This window comes from Tamandua tetradactyla, chromosome X (genome assembly GCF_023851605.1).
Source record: "Tamandua tetradactyla isolate mTamTet1 chromosome X, mTamTet1.pri, whole genome shotgun sequence".
NCBI lineage: Eukaryota > Metazoa > Chordata > Mammalia > Pilosa > Myrmecophagidae > Tamandua > Tamandua tetradactyla.
The window spans coordinates 5,553,852-5,575,077 of NC_135353.1; the positions used below are offsets into that span (position 1 = coordinate 5,553,852).

Below are 21,226 nucleotides of genomic sequence, written 5' to 3' on the forward strand. Positions count from 1 at the left end.
AAAAAAAAATCACAATGAAATACCACTTCACACCCACTTGAATGGCTAAAATTAAAGACTGGTTAGAGAGGATGTGAAAGGAAAGGAATGCTCATGCATTTTGGGTGGGAATTTAAACTATACAACCGCTTTGGAGAACATTCTGGCAGTTTTTTGTTTTATAAAACATACAATTGTCCTATGATCCCAAGACAAATGAAAGCGGGTGAACACACAAAGACTTGTACAAGAATGCTCTTAGTAGCTTTATTTGTAATAGCCCAAATCGGAAACGGTCCACATCAATAACATAGATACATCTCAAAAACATCCTACTAAGTGAAAGAATCTAGATCGAAAATACTACCTTCTATATGATTCCATTTGTATGAAGTTCACAAATAGGTAAACGTAACCCATGGTGGAAAAAAATCAGCGCACTAGTTGCCTCGGTGTGGGAATGTGGTGGGGATTGACAGGGCAAGGTCCCGAGAGAACTTTCTAGGCTGTGCCTTGATAACGGGTTTGGAGTATGCATTTGTCAAAATTCATTGCCGGGGGCACTTAAGATTTGTGCATTTCAATGTATACAAATTTATCTCAAAAGAGTAGTAAACAAGTATTGATCCCTAGCTCATGACATGCCTTTTCTGACGTCACAATTTCCTTTGAAATGCATCAGTAAAATAACCGTGTAAGCAAGCAAATATAGCACAGCATTCACGGTAGAATATGAGTGGTTGACACATGGGTACGGTTCTTTCCATTTTTCTGTATATGTCAGTTTTCTTAATCAAATGGGGGGATAAGAAAAAAGTTGTTAGTGTCTAATGGATGAAAATATTACAAGAATATGTATAACCATTGTCGCTAGAAAAGCACTACATAATATTAACTAAATCATATTAATAAAAATGAGGGGGAAACAGTGAGAACATGTCACTCAGAATCAAATTCAAAGTGTTTTGTGTGGCTTTCATGGCCTCTTGGCCTCACCTCTGCAGCGTCGTGCTCTGCTTGCCTCATCACCGCCCTGCGGCCACATTTTCCTTTTTGATCCTAGAAATATGCTCAATCCGTCCCTGTCTCAGGGCGTTTGCACTGGCGGTCCTTCGGCCTACGGAAGCGCTTCTGATTTTTAGCGGCCGCCTGGCTGAGTCCTTCTCGTCCTTTACATCTCGTCTCCGCCGACCCCCCTCCCCATCCCGCCCTCTGGTCACCCCGACTGGCAGCTCTCCTCGCTACCGCGGCGTTTTGTGTTCATCCCTGTTGCTCACGGCTCCCTCAGGAAATAAAGCTTCGACATGGCCAGGGCTTACTTCGCACCGCGCCGGGCAGCAGCTCCCTAGATTCGTGTTGACCCGCCACGAATTCACCTAGAACCGGCTCGCATCCGCTCGCCGCAGCCCCGGGACCCAGGGCTCCGGTTCTTTCTTTCCTTCCTAGCCGGCCCCCCTGTTCGGCAGGGAACTCGGCGGTGAACTTGTTTATGGCGCGTGCCCCACCCTCCCTTCCCCCCCGCGCGCACACGCCTGGACACGGACGGTTCCCAAAGCTCGCGGGCCGCCCGCGCGCGCCCCCTGAGGGGCCTGGTGCTGCCAGGAACTGCGGTCTCAGCGCCACGCACGGCGAGGGGTCGCAGCCTCCCCACGAGTGACTCAGTGAGGGACTCGACGACGGGCTCGACACCCCCCCCACCCCCGCGCCAAGTGCGGGGCGGCTTTGCTCCGCTGCCCCCTCCGTTCTCCTGACCGCCCTCCCCCACGCCCCAACCGCATCCCCGTCCCGAAGGCGCCAAAGTGAGAGGGGGCTCTATCCATTCATTCGTTCCCTCCTATGTCAGCCGATCCTTCGTGCACTCGTTCCTTCATTCATTCATTCGCCCATTCCTTTCCCTCCTCCCCCTTGCTGCCCGCGCTTCCGGCCCGTGCGCGCGCCCGCGTCCCCGCGCGCGCGGCTCCCCTTCGCGCTCCTCCCCCTGCTCCCGCCCCCTCTCCTGGCCAATCGGAGCTGGCGGGCCGGGCGGGGCCAGGCCTGGGGCGGGGCGTCGCTCCCCCCACCCCCCACCCCACCGCACCGCGACCCACGGCAGCGCCCGCCGCTCGGGAAACGCGCCGCGGGGTTGTTGGGCTCGCTCGGGCGCGGCGCGGGGTCGGGGCGCTTCCTGCCACGCCGGGCCTCCCTGAGCCGCCGACCGCGCGCGGGGCCGGGGTGAGTGTGCGGGCCGCGAGGTCTGGGGCCGCGGGCCGGGGCCGGGCGCGCGGGGCCGCCGCAGGGTGGGCGCTGGGCGCGGTACGAGGGGTTGGGGGGGCGACTCCCAGTCTCGGGGAGCTGCTGGCCTTGGGACCGGCCGGAGAGGGGGCGGGTCCCGGACGGCCTGGGCCGCGAGGCCTAAGGAGCCTTCCCGTGGCCGGCTCGGGAGGGCGGCAAGGGCGGGAATCTCGGATGCTCTTTGGGGAACGCCGGGGATGGGGCCCGTCAGCGTGGGAGGGGGGTCGTGGATACTGCCCCTCACCCCACCGCCTGGGGGAGGGGCCGGCCTGCGCTCTGAGGCACTGGGGCGGGGTGGGGGGGTGGGGGTGGGGGTGGGGTGGGGTGGGGGGTGGGGTGGGGTGGGGGGTGGGGTGGGTGGGGGTGGGGGGTGGGGGTGGGGTGGGGTGGGGGTGGGGGTGGGGTGGGGGTGGGGGTGGGGGGTGGGGAGACTGGACAGTGTTTCTGCTGGGCGAGCCCCCTCCTTGCATTTGGGGTGGCGGCCGAGCCTCAGCCTCGAGGAGAGATTGGGGAGGGCAGCCTCGAGTCCCAGCGCTCTGTTTCAGGGGAGGGGGCGGAGGGCGGCTCTTGCTGGGTGAAGCGCAACGCCAGGCCTTGGGTCTGGACAGGGATATTTCTGTCGCCCTTCTCGGGCCACCGTCTCCTCTCCAGAGCCCCCACTTCACCACACACACAAACACACACCCCTTCAACTCCATTTCTGCCCCCTGCAATCTATATTTGGGTGATTAATTATATGTCTTCTTCCATCCGCACCGCCCCCCCACCCCCCACCCCCACCCCGCTGCCCAAAGCCCGTGGTCCCTTTCAACCCCCACCCCCCATCCTGGCCTTCTTCCTGGAGGTTCCACCCTGTTCCAACTGACGCCCTCAGCCAGCCTTGGCCTGGCCCCCTCTGGGCTCCTTGGTCAGTGAAACATTTCCTCTCCAACCTCAGCTCCAGATTTTTCCGTTACCAGAGGGTGTCGGATGGAATTGCTGGAACAACACCCCTCCCCCTTCCGTATTGGGCTACCTCCCCCCATCCCCCATCGTAAGCTCCCCACCCCCATCAGGCCCTTAAGCAAAAGAAGCTTGCAGGGTGCCTGGCATGTTGCATTCCCCCAAAAATGTTACAAGACCCAAATTTTAGATCCTTTTGAGCAGTGATTTCCAGCCGTCTGTGGGCGAGGGACCCCTTGAAAAAGCTGCTAGAAAGTGTGCGTTCTCTTCTCAGAAGCCATCGCCGGGACTCCTAGAGTGTACGCACACTTCACAAGCCTCCTTGGCCAGAATCCTGCCTTTTGAGATTTAGAGACCAGTTCGCTAGACCGGCCCCATAGAAATGAAGCCCAGCTATGCATCAGAATCCCCGGGGGTGCTTGTGTTAAAATGCAGATTACTCAGCCCTGCCCCAGACCCCCTGCCCTGCACTTGCCTTCTTAATAAGCTGCCACCCGGTTTCTAACCCACTGAACCAGCCCTTGCCCTCACCTGCCTGGGATGGCCCAGGACTCCTTGAGATTTGCCTAGGATCTCTCCCCACCCCCACCCCCCATTCAGAATATTTTAGATCCAAGGCCATATAACCGCAGGAAAACCATCCTTATAATTTATTTTGATTTGTAGTGAGACGTCAGGCGTCTCCTTGGAAAAATGGGAACATAAACCTTTCCTCGATGAAGCACAACATAAAAACACTACAAAATCCTCCCTGGGTCTACCTTCTGGCTTTTTTCATAGACAAGAAAGAAGATGGGAACCTAAACAGGGAGACACAGGTGCCCAGGCAAAGTGAGAGAGGAAAACCGGGAAAGACAGAAGCAGCTGCAGCCCACCCCCGCGCACAGAAAAAGACACACACACAGCCACAAATACCCCGAGAGAAACAGACTTTCCTGCTGAAACACCCTCTCTTTTAGCCCTTTCGGATGCTGCCACTTCCAGTAGCAACCCGCTCGCTGGGTGCAGGGAGGGGCTCAGGCGGGCCTTCCGCTTCCACCTGGGCTCAAGGGAACCTGCGGCCCCGGGGGCTCTCGGCCAGGCCGGCCCCATCAGCAAAAGGCACGTTTTTGCAAGGTGTTTGGTCATCTGCTTCCTTTCACCTGAATGATTTTCAGTCCGACAGGTGGGCCCAGACCTGGCACGGCGATCGCTCGGAATTGTCCAGTGACACCATGAGTCACCCCTGCGTGTCTCTTTTGGGTAAGTCAGGGGGTTGGCTGGGAGGTGTGTCTCGGGGTCAGAGGCGCTTAGGTTTTTGTAGACCCCAGTGTGCCTGAACTGTCTTCACCCAAAGATGGTTCTCTCAATCTGAATGACACATGTCTGGGGAGAGAAGATACCGGATAAGCAGAACTGGAAGTCCAGGCAACCGTGTGGCCGGGAGAGGGGGCAGAAGGGACTTCTGGTTGAGAGGCTGAAGCAGGGGGGTCTCCCGTGAGTGGGAGCCTCTAAAGATATCTTTCAGGGCGTTTCTGTTCTGGCCCAGAATGGGCCAGGAGATGTCCTTGGAAGTGGCCCGATGGCTCCAGTCTGGTGGCCTTGCTGCTCCCCCATCCCCAGGAAGGACAGCATCTGATCAAGGAGGTTGCTGTACAATGGATTCGGTCAAGCGCGGATCTTCTGGGCTCCGAAGCCAGCTTGGCCTCCTGACCCTCCTGAGGCCCAATTATTCAATACTTCTTGTGACACGGGTTGTTTTTCTCTCCATTGAATTCGACACTCAGCTTCCGTTCTTTCACATCCGAACACCACGGTGCTCTCGGTTCTTAACGCAAAGGCTTCTGATTTCATAGAAATCACTTATTAAATCCAATTTCAGTACGTTGATTCAAATGTAAACGGTGCTTGAAATCACCCATCCGGAAGACTCTTCCACTCAGCTGAGCTCTCAGTTTTTAGAAAGCATAATTTTGGTTTTTTTTAATAGGCAGGCACAAGGTTAACACTTGTGTCGCTGGTTTCCATCTATTCTAGCAACACGGCCCCCAGACCCAACAGCGCCTTTGCTTCCTAGGTGTTCACTGTTGAAGACCCGACACTTAAAGAAAGAGGATGAGAGTTTTGACAGGAAGAGCTGGCGATTCTCCCCCCTGCGCTTGCATTGCACGGTTCTATGTAGCGCACCATGCAGGAGATGAGGCATGGGTTTCTGTGGCTAGTGAATGCGCCTTCAATTCAGGGACGTGCCGGAAATTCTGTCCTTCGGGTGCGCGACGATGGCTTTCATGTTCTATCTGAAATTGCTTTCACCTTGATCCCCCAAAAAAACTCCTTTTGGAAGGCCACGGTCGTGAGTTTGGACAACCTTTTGTTACCAAGCCCAGTATCAATTCCCAATTAGTACGGATTTCTCTCAAACTGTGGTGAGGATTTGCGTGTCTTCTTTTTTCTCGCTCTCCGGCAGCTCTATTAACCTATACCCTGTGTACAGAGCAGAGCTTAGCCTCCCTTTGTGAAGGCGGGGGCTCCCCTTTCTCTCATTTTTCTGAGCACCTCTCCTGTCCCTTCACCACAAAGGATAATTAGCAATTCCTTTGGGATGCCAGCTCCAGGCTTTCAACAGTTAATCAGGCCAATTAAGCAAAAACACTTCAGTTGGCTTTGCTTAATTAAACAGCAGCGGTTTGGAAAGACAGTGGGCCTCTGTATCTGTGCGCAAAGAGGGTCCCAGGGCATGTGGTAGGATAATTTCAAGTCACCCCCAAATGCCCGTATTTCCCTTTAGGACCCATATTTCCCTTTAGGCCACCACACTCCCTAGCAGCCCAGCCTCTCTACGCAGCCTGTTGGTAAGGGGTTGCGTAGCATTTCTCTCTTCTCTGATGGGGTCTGAAAAATTGTAAATGTTGGGAGCTGGACCGTAAACAAGTTTCTTAACCTCTCAGATCCTTGGACTCCTTCTCTGGAAGATGGAGATGGTTTTCTAGAATGGATAGCAGGCACCTGCCGATTTTGAGTTCACGCCGTTTAATGGTTCTCACACTGCCCCCCCCCCACTGACTTGGTCACCCTACAATTTCTTGAGCACCCCCCTCGGTGCCAGGAGCAGCTGCAGGTGCTGGGAAGTTGGGTGGGAGTGGGGTGTGACCAAGAAAAAAGAGGCCCCTGACGTGGTGGAGCCGACTTCTTTCCTGGTGCACAAACAGATAAAAACAAGCAACTGCACATGATAATTTTTTTTAACTTTCTGTTTTGAAGTACTTTTAAACTTACAGGACGGTTAGAAAAATAATGCAGACCTTGCACAGAGGACTCCAGCATCCCCCTCTCCCACCAGATACACAGATCCACCAATTCTAACATTTTGCCACATTTGCCCTATCATTCCATCTGTATAACCATCAATCTACCATCCATATGTCTGTCTATTTATCAGTCCATTTTCTGGAAACTTGAGAGTGGGTCATATACGTCAAGCTCCCTGAACATTTACTACTTCGTGTACATTTCCTAAGACCAAGAATAGTCAATTCTGCAACCACTTTAAGTGCTGTTATCAGGTTCAAGACAATTAATATTGATGTACAGCTTTCAGTCCAGATTCCATTTTTTTCATAGCTCCCTGTAATGTCCTTTTGAGCATATTCTTCTTTATCACATGCACAGTATTGCAGGACCCTCACCGCCTTCCAGTACCAGAATTTTCCCCTCTCCCCAAAGAGAAACCCTATGCCCATTAAGCATTAACTCTCACAAGGCAGTTTCTAGGACAGTTTTTACAAGTGTTGTGAGTAAACGTTAATGGGACCGGAAAGTGCACGTGGTTTTGAGGAGGTGATATCTCAGTCCATGCCTGATTTAGCAGAGGAGCTTTTGCAGGGGACGGGGGAGACCAGGAAGTCCCAATCCCATGGTCCTGTCTTAGGCTTTCTGGTCACCCCTCTTCATTGACTGCCCACAAATTCCTGCTGGCCCTTCTCCCCTGTGCTGGCCATGCCCAAGTGGGCATCTCAGTTTTCTTCCTACTCTGTGTTCTGAGACCCTGCGGTGGTATCTACCACGCTCTAAGCCACATTCATTGTTCATGTTCTCCCCCGCCCTGTTTTTTTATGGCATTGGGATTATTTAGACTCTTCCTTTCTGTCCCTTTTGTAGTGTATTATTTTCCATCCTTTTACCTTTAACCTATCCATGTCTTGGTATTTTAAGGCTTCTTATAGAGTATGTAGTTGAGTCTTGTTTTTAAATACAGTCTGACAATCTGTGCCTTTTAATTGGAGTGTTTAGCCCACTTACATTTAATTTCATTATCAATACATTTGTGTTTAAGTCTGCTGCCTTGTTCTTTGTTTTCTGTTGGTCCCAACTGTTTTCTCTAACCTTTTTTTCTTTACCTTTCTTCTTTTTGATTAAGTATTTCTTAGTATTATATTTTATCCCCACTATTGGCTTATTGGTCTGTATCAGAGTCTCCTTTCCTTTTTCTCATTATAATCCTGTCTTTTCTTAGATTCTTGTACATAGGTAAACTTGATATTATCCTTATCTGTCAGTTCCATCATTGGTCATTTCTGGGTCTGTTTCTATTAACTTATTTTTCTCCTTGCCATTGGTCACATTTTCCCACTTCTAGGCATTTTGGGAAATTCTGATTGGATGCTAGATAACGTTTATGTTATTGTACGTTGTCTCCCTTTGAAGTGTGCTAGACTTTGTTTTGGAGGTAGTTATTTGTGAATCAATGTGATCCCTCTAAGGCCTGATTTCAAGCCTTTCTAGGGCAGGTTTAGGGTAGCCTGGCCTCCAGGGACATACCAGCCTTACTACAAAGGCATGACCCCTCTGAATTCTCTGTTGAATGCCCCTGATGATCCCTGAGGACTTTACTCTGGTAGGTCAAACCTTGGCCATCTCCCAACCTTTGGGTGTCCTGCGAACTGTTCAGCTTCCAGCTCCCTGGTTGTTCTTTTCCCAACCTTTCAGAATTTCACTGCATGCACGCACGGCTTAGTAGTCACAGAAGACTCAAGGGGAGCCTTATGCAGATTTATGAAGCTCTTCTTTTTTTCTGCATGGCTCCTTCCTTTCTGAACTCTGCTCTGTAATTTCCAGCTGTCTCAGCCTCCTAAAATGCTGATCTGTGTCTCCGCAACTTGGCAAAGCCACCGAGCCCTGTTTGGTTTCTCTTTCTCTGCACTCTCTATCTAGAAATTGCCTCCAGGCAGAGAGTCGGGGTCATAAAAGGACTCACCTCACTGCTGCCTTTCTCAGGGATCGTGATCTTGCACTGCAAGTGTCTTCAGTGTCTGAAAATAATCCTCATAGGGATTTTTTCCAGTTTCCTAGTTGTTTCTGGCAGAATATTAATTCTGTTCCTTGTTACTCCAGCACGACTAGAAGTGGAACTCTTTATGCAAAAGTCTTCCTCGGCTGTCTGAGTGTTGTTGTCCTGGAGCTGGTGTGAAAATGCTTCCCTTTCATTTCATTATGAGTTAGGTTGACTCGACCTGCCATCAGGCCAGCAGCTGCAATCTCCTTTCTTTGTGCTTTCCAAAGAGGCGGGATCTTAGACTGTGTCGCAGACTTTGTAGTTTGGAAGAGAAAAGCGACTCGTACATGTTGTTCATATCTTATTTGGCAACTTAGACTTTGAAAAAGCTTTGCTTTGAGGCTGATTTTTCCAACTGTAAGCTCTTAAGAGAATCATTTTGTTCATCTTCTCCTTTGGTCGGATGTGTAAGAGAAATGGTCTTGTCTGCACACTTCGTGCCCTCACCCGGCAGATAGTTTTAGTGGCACGTGGCTTTTACGTACCCACTGTGAGTCAGGAAGCCCCCGCTCTTGCTTTTTGTTGCCTCTCTTCCCTCCCATGGCCTGATGGGGTTGTCTGTGCTGGCTCTATGAAGTCGGGAAGGGTCTCTCTCCTTTCCTAGTGATTTCATCCGATGTTCCCTGTGCAGTGTGAGCATTGAATGCTTTGAGGCTTGCTGCTGAATGGAGGCCTGTGGGTGGCCTGTCCCCGAGATCAGGTCTCCCCATGGACTCTCCTATCTGTCTGTCTCTGTCCCTTTGGCACACCCCTTTTCACTCTTTGCCAGCCCCCTTTTCCCAGCGTTCGGGATGTCTGTACGTAGGCATAACCTGTTCTGGCTTGTCACTTGGCCGCCCTGCAGAAGAAGAACTCAGTGAGATTTAAAAACAGGGAAAAGGAAATCCTCAGACTCTTACGAGGGGACCCAGGGACAGGACCACTGTCACTCATGGCTCTTTTCATTTTCCTTAGCTCCTCCTGCTCCTCAAGGTCTTGCTGTTCCCCAGGACGGAGCCCCGGGATATCAGGCCCTGGCAGCCCCTGTTGAGATGCTGGAGGCCCAGGTGAGCTGTGCTTCCCTCTCCCTTGCTTGTGATTCTGTCACTGTTCCCTTATTCCGGCTGTGGCCTCTGCCTCTCCTCTCAGCATGGCACATGGCAGCACCCGAACCCTAGCTGCTGCCTTCCCTCCTCCCTCTACTTCTCTCCCAGGAGTCCAGCAAGGAATGGACACCTGCTGGGCTTGTAATCCCCCACATGGTGCAGTGGAGGAGCTGGGTTTCCTTCCAGGAAAGTGAATGAACTGAGATCCCTTGGGAAGGTTGGGGGTGGGGGGGGTCCAGGACGGTGGCCCACATCTCTGGGTGCTTTGGTCACGTTTTGTCTCCTGGGACTTCTGGGGGCTTGCGGTTAGTTCTCCATGCCAGCAGCACACACTCGCTCCGCGCCCTGACCTCTTGTCCCTGCTGTGCCTGGTGCGGTCCCCGCCTCATCTGAGAATCAAAGGAGTGACTGGTTATCCCTGGGAATTTATCCAGGACCCGGTGACATTTGACGATGTGACCCTGTACCTCACCAAAAAGGAGTGGTTGAGGCCGGACCCTGAGCAGAGAACGCTGGAGTATTATGGGAACGTGACCTCCGTGGGTAAGGATGGATCCCCCCCGGGCCCTTCACCAGATTCGGCACCTGCATCTCTGTGCTAAGCAGCTGGGAGTGCCCGGGGGTGCCCGCGCGCGCGGCCCAGGCCCCAGGGGTGGGTCCTAGGGAAATGCGGGGGCTCTACCACACCACCATCGCACAGGCACAGGGCTCATCCCGACCCCTACAGGCATGGGAAGACACCCCAGCTGTGTGTTGGGAAAGAAATTAGAACATACTCACAACAGTAATTCAGAGTACTTTTTGTGTTACTCCACGCATTACCCAAATGGCATGGCCACTTCATGTCATTACTGTCGAGAGAGGTTGGCATGGCCAAGTTCACCCATCAGGGGTCTGCGGGGGGCGGGGGCGCGCAAGGATCAGCTCCTCAGGACGGCCACGTGGCGCCCACAGAAGCCTCCACCAGGAAGGCATGGGGTCTTGAGAAAACACCTTCGGAATGAATGAATGGCTTGCTTGAGGTCCCAGCCAACCCAGGCTTTGAGGACTGAAGGGGGTTCCCTGTGATAGCCCTCCCCCTCCTCCCCCGCCATTCCGCTGTCACCTCAGCCCGTCGCAGTAACCTGTTCCCTTCTCCCAAGCAGGAGTTCCTGTTTTGAATCCTGACTTGGTCTCTCACCTGGCGCCGGGACAGGTGCTGTTGGTATCGGACCCATCCCTCCGCGTGGATGAAGCCAGGCATTCAGGTGAGTGCAAAGGAAACCTAAAGAGCTGTGAGGCAAGCAGAGGGGAGTCAACCTGAGCCATCGGGGCGCTCGGATTAGGGTTGAGAGGCCCAGCTGTCCCTTCCCTGTGCTGTGTCTCTTGCTTCCCAGTCCTCAGCAGCCATCTCAGGAGAAGAGAGCCCTCCTTCCTTCCTCCTTTCACAGAAAGAGCGAGTGTCTTGCATTTCTTATTTCAGAAAGCTTCTCCGAGACTCACCAGAAGACAGTGGGGGAAGACACCCAGCCCCAGGAGATGGCATCCATGAGCTCCCCAAGGGCCAGTGACCCCAGCCCAGAGGTCACACAGAACAGGGGGGCTGCGGGGAGGTCGGGGAGCCCACAGAATCTGCCTGTCGAGCATCACTTTGCATGCAAAGAGTGTGGGGACACCTTTAGGCTGAAGGTCCTCCTTGTCCAGCACCAGAGAATTCACAGCGAGGAGAAGGGTTGGGAGTGCTCCGATTGCGGGCAGATCTTCCGGGCGGTGGCTGCATTTAACGAGCACAGGAAAACGCACATGGCCGTGGAGCCACAGCCCGGCCCAAGCTGGGCGGTGGACGATGCCGCAGAGAAGAGGGAGCAGCTGGAGAGGGAGGCGAAGCCCTTCGAGTGTGAGGAGTGCGGGAAGCGGTTCAAGAAGAACGCGGGCCTGAGCCAGCACCTCAGGGTGCACAGCCGGGAGAAGCCCTTCGACTGTGCCGAGTGCGGGCGCACCTTCAAGGTCAGCACCCAGCTCTTCCGCCATCAGAAAGTCCACAGCGCGGAGAAGCCCTTCGCCTGCAAGGCGTGCGGCCGCGATTTCCCCGAGCGCCAGGAGCTGCTCAAACACCAGCGCACGCACAGCGGCCAGCAGCCCTTCGACTGTGACGACTGCGGCAAGTCCTTCCGGGGAGTCCTCGGGCTGGCCGAGCACCAGCGCACCCACAGCGGGGCCAAGCCCTTCGGGTGCCCCCACTGTGGCAAGCTGTTCCGGCGGAGCTCGGAGCTGACAAAGCACCGGCGGATCCACACGGGCGAGAAGCCCTACGAGTGCCTGCAGTGCGGGAAGGCCTTCCGCCAGAGCTCCAGCCTTCTGGAGCACCAGCGGATCCACACCGGGGAGAGGCCCTACGAGTGCAGCGACTGCGGCAAGGCCTTCAGGGGCCCCTCCGACCTGATCAAGCACCGGCGCATCCACAGCGGACTGAAACCCTACGAGTGTGACAAATGCGGGAAGGCCTTCCGGAGGAGCTCCGGCCTGAGTCGCCACCGGAGGACCCACAGCGGAGCCAGGCGCTGCGAGTGCCCCAAATGCGGCCGCGTCTTCAAGAGGCGCTCGGCCCTGCAGAAGCATCAGCCCACCCACGAATAGCTGGGCCCCCCCTCCATCCCCTGCCCGCCCCAGACTGGCCTCTGGCCGTCGGGGGCTTCCTGCAGCAGGCAGGACCGGGTAGGGGGTAGGGGGTGCCCCAGAGGGGCCCGGCAGAGCCCAAGGAGATGCGCGGTTTGGTAGTCGCAGATACGATGGGCTGTCAGAAAGGTCGAAACCAATCTCTACTGCCACCAGCAATTTATAAGCGTACGTACTTCTCATTCCACCTGTCTCAAGAGCAGCTTCCGCTATTGTGGTTTATTGGGGCTAGTTTACCTGGGGCAAAGTACCTTCAAGGTGTTCAAGATACGCACGCCTTGAATTGGAGAAGGAGAGAAGAGAAATCTTGCAGGGGAAGAAACCCAAGGCCCCAGAGGGCTAACTCATCCGGAGTCGGGGTGAGAGCGCATGCAGTTTAAGAACCGGGGTTCCAAGTCAGCCAGGCCCGGAGGTCACCTGGGGCAAGTCCGCACAGACGCCTCACCCTAAGGCGATCCATCCCCCGTGTAACGAGGCAGATCCCTGCTTTCCCAAAGAGAGGATGGCCCCCGATTTACTGGGCCTACCCGAATTTATAAATTTTTAGGGATGTAAATAAAAGAGTCAAATGACCTGTAATATTTAATTTATTAACCTAGTTATACATACGTATTATAAAGCCCCTATTAAATATAATAATATATTAATTTAGAAATCTGCCCTTTCTCCCACTCTCTGTTCTGGGAAAGAATTTTATTCTGGCTCCTCACTTGCCTTTTTGACTGCTCCATCTTCAGCCGATAATAGGGCCCACTTTTGTGTCATCTGCCAGTCCCCAAGGACATCACATTTGTTTCCAGCTGAGCTGTTCGTGATGCAGCACTGTGACAATCCCCGCGCAAGATTCTCACTGGAAATTTTCTCCCAAGCCATAAGTACGTGTTCATTTACCAGGAGGACAGTTGGGTTTTGTTTTGGTTTTTTTTCATTTTTATTTTTTATTTCTCCTGTGGCTCAACAACATGACTGCTTAACGTGTTGCTTTTTAAATTGACTTTTAAAAGGCTCGCCTAAAGCAGCTAAAACTTGACATCATCTGGTCAGATTCCTTGGAATGTCACTGAATCAGCTTCAATTGATTTCTTTGACATCCTTTTTAATTAGACCAAGTATCTCTGGAGACCTCCCCAGCCCCCACCCCACATATCCAAAACTAGCATGGATCGGGTTTGTTTGCGGCTAATACGTTTCCTCAGACAGCACTGTTTTCGCTCAAGATAAAAATAGTGGAGAGAGTACCCCGGGCTGAAGACTTCTTGGGGACTCGAGTTTCTGGCGATGACTCCCTTTCTGAGGGAATTTTGGGAGCAAGAGCTTCTCATATCGGCATAGATGGTACTTCCGGAACCCTCCGTCTCCTCTGTAAAATGGGGGGGTCACAGTGCCTACCTCCTAAGGTCATTGTGAGGATGCAGCGCCTGGCACAGAGGTGGTGCCCATTGTAGTTAACTGCTCTTACTGCCTGGCTCATTCATTCTGAAGCTGGGGGTGTACCCCAGCCCCCCAACTCCGAGTCTCATCTCCTCTCTCCTAAGCCCCCAATCTTTGGTGAAGTGACTTTAGAGATAACCGTTGCCCTTTTCTCGCATGCAAATCGTACGTTTATCTCCTTCGATGCGTTACCAAGTTACCTTCGGAGATACTGACTTTATCTGGCAGTTCTTTATATCTCGTTGACGGTCTCTTCTCCAGTTTTATTGCTTTGCCCTTTGTAGCCATTTTATTATGTTTTTGTTGTGCGTGCTTTTAATTTCCGTGTATTCAAAAGTTTGCTTCTGTCTGTGGCCATAACTTTTCGTCGCTCAGTAGTTAGATAGGACAACATCGTCTTCTAGGATTTTAAGTCCAAACTCAAGTTGAAAGCGCTGCCCAACTTGGAGGTGGGTGTGGGGGTGCTGGGACGGGCCCGAGGCCAGGCTCGCTCCTCACCCCACACGCACGCTCTGTGGGCACTTGTGGGCCGTATTTGACTATCCAACCTGAGTCCTCAGGCAGGCTAGAGATATTTCCACCATGGGCGAACCAGAGCAGTATCGGCCCGGCACCCGGCAACAGGGCCGGCCTGGCCTGCGCCTATCAGTTAGGGTGGTCACAGCTCGGTTTTTGCAGCAGCCTGGCCATCCCGTGAACCGCTGGGGGCTTTAGCAGGTGCCCAGCGAGGATTCAGTGACCGAACAGCACATCCAGCCAGGAGACATCTACTCGGACCCAAGAATACTCACCTGACTGACGTTGCCACCTGGATTATGCCCTCTTCCTGGCAAGAGTTTCTGGGACTGCCAAGAGGTCAGCTTGGCAGCTCCTGCTTTCATCAATCCGGGGGAAACTCACCCACACCCTCTGGTGTAATTTCCTGAGGTCCCACCAAAGAGGGGTGACCGGGCAAAGGCTCGGAGAGAAGAGAAGCCATGGCCTTTCCAATGGCCTGCATGCTGCAGCGATTGCAGTGGGCTGCACTGGGCCTGGGCAGCCAGGCCCAGGAAGAGCAGTGAAGCACGGGCTTGGAGTCAGCCCTGCCTTCCAACAGCCCGTGTGGCAGAGATGCAGAAGCTGCTCATCCAGGCTGGGCTGTGCCTCCAGCCTCCTCATCCAGGAGGAGCAGCAGCAAGAGCTGGTGAGAAACCTTGCCAGCACATGTGTCCTTTGGATGGGCTCACCGGGGCTCTGGCGACACTCCGGCAGGCCCATCTCAGGAGGGCTCCCAGAACCCCTTCCTGTGAAGCAAGGTCCAGCAGTGATCCCTGTGACCTTGGCCAGAAGGTATTTTCCAGTGGCCACGTGGCCACATGAGTGCTCTAAGCACTGCCTCCACTCTGCCCTCCAGGCTGGACAGGAGCCAACAGGGCAGCACTTTTTGCATAGCGACTCCCTTTGCTCCGTGGGCCTCAGTTCCCGCAGGCATTTCGGATCTGTGTCTGAAATCACGACTTCCTTCTTCGATCAGTTTTCTTTTCCAGCCCTCCTTGTGGGTTTTGTACAGCTGTCCTTCCACCTGGAAGCACTCTGCCATTTCTTACCCGTTGCGTCGTTCATGCATCAGGTTTTTGAAGGATCCCGTTGAAATCTTGTTGTGGCATTATCTTGGAGTGTGGTGTAGCCTTCCACTGCTCCCTGCTCCCCCCGGCCCAGGGTCTGGTCCCCTGGCCTTCCCTCATGCCCTCCTTTACTTTGTACCTTTTGGGTTCTATAATTTTCTCTAAAACAAATTCTTTTTAGAGTGAACACTAAAACCCACATATTGTCCATCCCTGTGGATGAACAGCTTTTCGTGGCACCTGCCCTCCCCAAAGGCCAGCAGTCTGTGGCCTTACCTCGTGCCCTGCAGCTTAGCGGAATTCATCTGTTGCCGCTGGTGATTTGGGGTGGATTTCCTTGGATTCTCTAGGAATGCTGCTGTGCCAGATGCGAAATGTGATGAAGCTTCCTTTCACGTGTGCTTGCTATGCATTCGTGTATCTACCTCATTTCTTTTTGTTTCTTTCTTTCGAACCACCTGTCTTCTTTCAAGGGATCTCAAGAGCGCTTTGGTCACATAAAATGCTGCCTCTCCTTAGAAATAGAGCCTTTTCTTCTATTTAGAAAGACACCCTCCGTTGCTTTTACTAGACTTTTGAACACTTGCTGACACCTTAAGAAGAAAGTAATTGTTTACCATTTTTGCTGCTTACTAAGATTAACTGTGTTGACCAGTTGTGTTATACCTGTTTTTGGCATTTCTGGAACAATCCATCACAGTGGGCATCTTTGCCACATGGCATTGCGTTCCGTTCACTGGGTTTTGTGCTTTTGCCGGTGGCCCGGCGCCCACCCTCCTGCGGCCACATTGTGTGCCACGTGACTCCCCACCCCCCTTCCAGGCCACGTTAATGAAACCAGAACTGAGCACCTGAGCCAAGGGTGGCGACCCAGCACCAAACCCAGCTGGAACCAGTGGGCTGGGCCTTTCGGGTTCTGTCTGAAGCGTGGACAAGAAAACCAGGAGAGAGTGTTCCGGTTGGTGTCAGTGGAAAGAGGGAGGCACACGGCCTTTAGAGGAGTTGTCCTCTGGTTCCCAGCGAATGCCTCTATTGTGCCACGTCAGAAGGCCCTGTCCACAGTGGTCTTGGATCTCCCTTGACCAGAGCTGGCTTTTTACAACCTGTCAAGAGTCAACTGCATGTTAGTACTGGGCAGCTTCCTGGGAAGAATTCCATGGCTGCCTTTCTTGGCCTCCCAGCCCGCTGGCATCCCTGCCCAAGACCCACCCACCTGATGGGAACACCTGCTGAAATGGCGGGGTTCAGTTCCGTATGCGACATGGGTTACGACGTCGGCCTTCTCGTCTCAGTGAGTTTGACCGATGATTTTCCGTCTGGGTGTTGTTCCTCTGTTGAACCCTTATTGACCTGTAAAACGAGTTAAATCCCAGCCTGCCCCACCTCCTCTCAATTTGGAAGTGTTTCAGTATTCCCAGCAAATCCATCGGATTGAGTTATCGATAACTTCTCCCTTACAAGTATATTTACAGTCTGTAGTTCAGTATATTTGCGGCCTGTAGTTCTCATTGCATCAGTTTGGGTGTTTAGTTTCAAAACTGTAAGTGGTCAGTTTCAACTTGGCCCGCGGGGTGAGCCGCCTCTCTCTCTGAGAACAGTGGCTGGGCCACCCCGGTTCACATTTCGGGGGTCGGCTCCCCTCCCTCGCGATCTCGTTGTCTGTTTTGTGGCATTTACTCTACCCAGCCTTGCACTAGAGCTGTTTGTGGACTTGGCTTCCCCACTCCCACCCCCTTCCCCACCCCTCCCCTGCCCACTAGATTGTGAGCTCTTAGAGGACAGGGCGGCCCTCCATGTCTGACCCTCCTACCAGATCTAGCGCAGTGCCTTGCATCAAGTAGATTTCAATAAATATATGTTAAATTGCATTTTTCTTCTTTGGTTGGCTTATTTGCTCAAAGTCCCAGTCTTTGTGGCTCCTGTTGCTCCCCAGTGTGGGAGTTGGGGGTCTGCCCTGGGGTCGAGCCCTATGCCGCAACAAGGAGCATGCTCTGCAGGGGGCTTCTACCTAGGGCTCACTTTGGGGGGGAGGGGGATCCCGTGCCAGCCACCTGGATGAGAGAGGAGGCACCCTGATCGGGGGAGACTGGTGTTTCCTGGAAGTTTGAACTGTCCCTTGGCGAAGAGGCCTTCCCCCATCTCTGCTAAGGCTCTCCCCCAAGTCTGACTTGGAGGTGAAAGTGGAAGGCAGGACTGGGCCCTGAGCTCTCCTCCCCCAGGGACCGGGCATGGGGTGGCAGAAATGTGACTTGGGAATCGGCCAGCCTCTCCAGATCTGGAGGAGAAGGCAGGTCAGTCCTCTTGGTGGCCAGGGGAGGGTCCTTTGTCTGGTGGCCATTGTCTCAGGGTGAGTGGCACAGAAAGGGAGCAGCCCTCCAGCTTCCTGACCCTTCACGATGCAAACAGAGCTCAGCTATGGAGTCGGCTCCCCAGCCATGGAGGGAAAACCACCAAGTGGGCTCCAGATATGCTGGGGTTGGGTCCTCGTGGGCCATGATTTGACTCACCAGGGAGCCTGTCAGGGTGAGGAACATTCTGGAAAGAGCAGTTACCCCACCCTTGTGGTTTCTGGCAGGTGCCCGTTCTCATCGTGGCTCTCAATCCTACCCCAAAGGCAGTTTCTAGGCAGGCAGTGTGATCCTTCCCTCTTGGCCAGGTCACAGACCCCAGATCCCCATTTCACGGGCCCGTGTCTGCACCCCCACTCATTGCTCTAACCCGGGCTCCCCATGGCCCCCTCTGCCTGTGTAAAAGGGGGCTTCTGCTTTGAGGCTCACTAAATTGACTCTTGCATATGAGAAGAGCTGCAGTTGTAGCACCCATCATTTTAGCTTCTGCTGCATGTAACACTTGACATACTTCAGCAGCCCAAGTCACTCCAAGACTGATTTCAAGGGCGTGTCATTGAAAAGGCTGACTGCCGAGTCTGCGGCTGTTCTCAGGTTGAGGTTCACCGTTGCCATTAGCATGAGCTGGGCCAGCAGGACTGGATTTACGCCACAGGGGTAAACACAGACAGAAATTGACCTACTGTTAACGGAGGTCAGGGAAGGGGGGATTTATAAAATCTCTTGGATTTATGCGCTTATGATTTGGATTCATACACTTATGAGCTGTTTGGATTTTTCCCCCTATTGAGCACATATTACCATTTTAATTAAAAGATTTTTTAAAACGCATAATAAAAAGCATGGCCCCATTTCTTTTTCAAGCAAGACAGATTGGCAAAACCCTGCGCCCTCTCACCCCGAACCCTCTTCTTGCCTTCAGACCACAAGCATTTATGGGGAAGACAGAAGCCAATGACCTTGGGGACCCAAATGAAAGGCCACCAAGCCTTGCCCCTGGGATTTACGCGCTTTGATTAAAAACCTAAAAAGCCAAACTAACCGCACATGCCCAATGTTAACGCGTGCATTTTGCCTCTCCTCCCTCCCCACCGAGGCCAGCCCCAGTGGCTCTCGCCCCTGCACGTCTCCCCGTCCACTGCGCCTGTCCCCTGCTTCACCAGCTCCCTGCGGCAGCAGCCCCAACTGGCCTCCCCGCCTCCCTCCCCACTGCCCGGTCCAGTCCATTTTCCACACACAGCCCCAGTGGTCTTTGACAGCTGTTACACCCCCCCGTGAGGCCACATTCCTAAGAGGAGCTAGTCACTGGAAGATTCCTCTATCATCCCAAACCTTTAAAAGGTGGAGAGGAAGGGGGCGCAAGGGTAGTTCGGTGGTAGAATTCTCAGGTGCCATGGGGGAGAGCCGGGTTCGATTCCCTGTCCATGCATTTCCGAAAAAACAAACAAACAAGCAAATTCACCAAATGGTGCTGCAATAATGGGATACTCACGTGGAAAAAGAATGAAATGTGTCCCTGCCATACAGCATATAAAAAAATAATAAAAGGGGGAGTGGGAGTGGGGGGTGGGGACCCTCTGGCTGTCAGCGGGCTCAGCCACGTCACTTTTGGGTACTGCTCCTCCATTCTCTTCCCATCCCAGCCCTGCTCTGTCTTGCAAATTCTGCAGAGCTCCCACCCCCCACCCACCCACATGGCCCCTGGGCAGAGAGGCCCCTTTCCTCCCCCCGTGCTGCCAGACCCCAGCCCCACTCCCCGGGAGCATCCAGCGCCCCGTGACACCCCCGTCCAAGCTGGGGACGCCCCCTCCCCAGCTCCCCCACCCACCCCGTGGGGGTCCTCGGGGCCCCTGCAGGTGGCTGCCCCCCACCCAGGCCTCCCCTCACCTCCCCCCGGCCCCGGCCCAGAGCGAAGCGGTGGAGATGATGGAGCAGATCGTGCTGGAGGACCCGTTGGGGCTGGGCCGGCTGCGGCTCCCCGGCGCCCCCGAGGCGGAGCCCATGGCGGTGCCCATGATGCTGCTGGCACTGGTGGAGCAGCTCACAGAGGCGTGCGAGGAGCTGGCGCGCAGATACGCTGAGCTAGGGGACTGGTGCGCCCAGAGGATTCTGCAGCACATCCAGGTGGGGGCCCGGGGATCACCCCACTCGTGGGCCGCCGCCCCCTGCCGCCCGCACCCCTCCTCACGGACCAGGAAACCAGGGGCTCGGCCACAGAGGCGCCCGAGGTCCCGGGCTCCCCTGCAAGGGCCCAGCGAGGCTGCGGGGAGGCCGCCACCTTTTCGGTCCCCACGGGACAGCCCGGGGCCACCCCCAACCCCGCCCCAGGTCCGTGTGTGTGTTCCAGACATCTAACCCTGCAGGACAGGCAGCCACTGCAGCAGCGACGGCCGGGTGTCCAGGTTGGAGATGGCAGGTGAGTGACAGGTACCTGGAGGATAGGGACAGAGTGCCACCACAGCCTTTTCCCCAAGGCTAGAAGCTACCCTCTGCTTAGTGGCAGAATAGGGACAGGGGCTTGGGGGAGGTGAAATTTGTTGATGGAGAAGCTTCACCCAGACTGAGCTGGAGATGCGGAGGGCATGGGGACATGTTCAGCCCAATGGGAAATGGCCAAGGTCGAAGCTCAAACCTCACCATCAGGAAATGGATTTTTGAGATTCATTCTGAAATATCACTGCTATTATCATCCATTTTCAACACCCAACCTTCAGAGCTGGCCTCTGGTTCAGGATCGTTGGCCTCCCTGCAGTCAGCTCCCGGGGTCCCCTGCTGTGACAGCACAACTCTTTCAGGGCATTAGACTGCATTTCAGAAGACCTTTTCAATTACATGTTTACCAGAAGGAACTTTGTACCTGGGATTAATGGCTTAGTCAGATCTCAAAAACCCTTTACCTTTATTTGCTGAAAACTCTGGGCGTCCACAGAGATCCCAGGGAGCAGTTTTACATTCAAATTTGCAGCATTAGCTTTCCAAAAGCATATTGAAAACCTGCTTCGGAATTTTGTTTAGTTGAGATAAAAATGCGTCTTGAGAACCTCATTTTTCTCCAACATTATTCTTTTCTTCAGGTTCTTATATTCTTCCCTATTTCACCATCAGAGATAATTCATCAAAAACCTGGGAATTTTTCCTCCTTGGGAAATTCTGAGTTGGCAAAGTGGAGATTCTGCTTTCATTCATCCTTGCAAGATGAGAATTCCCCACGGAACTTTTTCTTAAAGCACTTATGACTTAAATGGAATTAAACAACCCTTTGATTCCATTCTCACAGTTACTTTATTTAATGCTCTAAATGCTGTTATTCGAAATCATTGAACAAGAGTATTATTCTGGGTTGTATTATTTAAATGTTGCAAATTTTATTGGCTCAAAAAGGATATGATAATCTTCCTAAAGATGACTAGCTAATATGTTCTTCCTTAACATTCATATTAACCATTAATCTATGTCCCTATTTATTTAACCATTTGAAAGCTCTTAATAATTGTTGTGCATGTGAAATCAACAGCCATCAACCACCATCGATCATGGCAGCATTCTGCTCTTCAACTGTCTCAGGAGCATTTCACTATAAAAAGCACATAAGATGGTTTT

At 53.4% G+C, this 21,226-nt stretch overlaps 1 protein-coding gene across 2 annotated transcripts; it reads left to right on the forward strand.

The window, feature by feature from the left end:
* The first annotated feature begins 2,105 nt into the window (after positions 1-2,105).
* Positions 2,106-17,139, forward strand: ZNF275 (zinc finger protein 275). Of its 2 annotated transcripts, none has more exons than XM_077146054.1 (6): positions 2,106-2,190; positions 4,350-4,434; positions 9,458-9,549; positions 10,023-10,131; positions 10,734-10,835; positions 11,051-17,139. In XM_077146054.1, the coding sequence occupies exons 2-6, from the start codon at positions 4,407-4,409 to the stop codon at positions 12,202-12,204; spliced, it is 1,485 nt and encodes a 494-aa protein (XP_077002169.1). In that variant the 5' UTR covers positions 2,106-2,190; positions 4,350-4,406; the 3' UTR covers positions 12,205-17,139. The 2 variants fall into 2 exon arrangements, with proteins under 2 accessions (XP_077002169.1, XP_077002170.1); XM_077146055.1 differs by having other exon boundaries at positions 2,142-2,190; positions 4,358-4,434.
* The last annotated feature ends 4,087 nt before the right edge of the window (positions 17,140-21,226 follow it).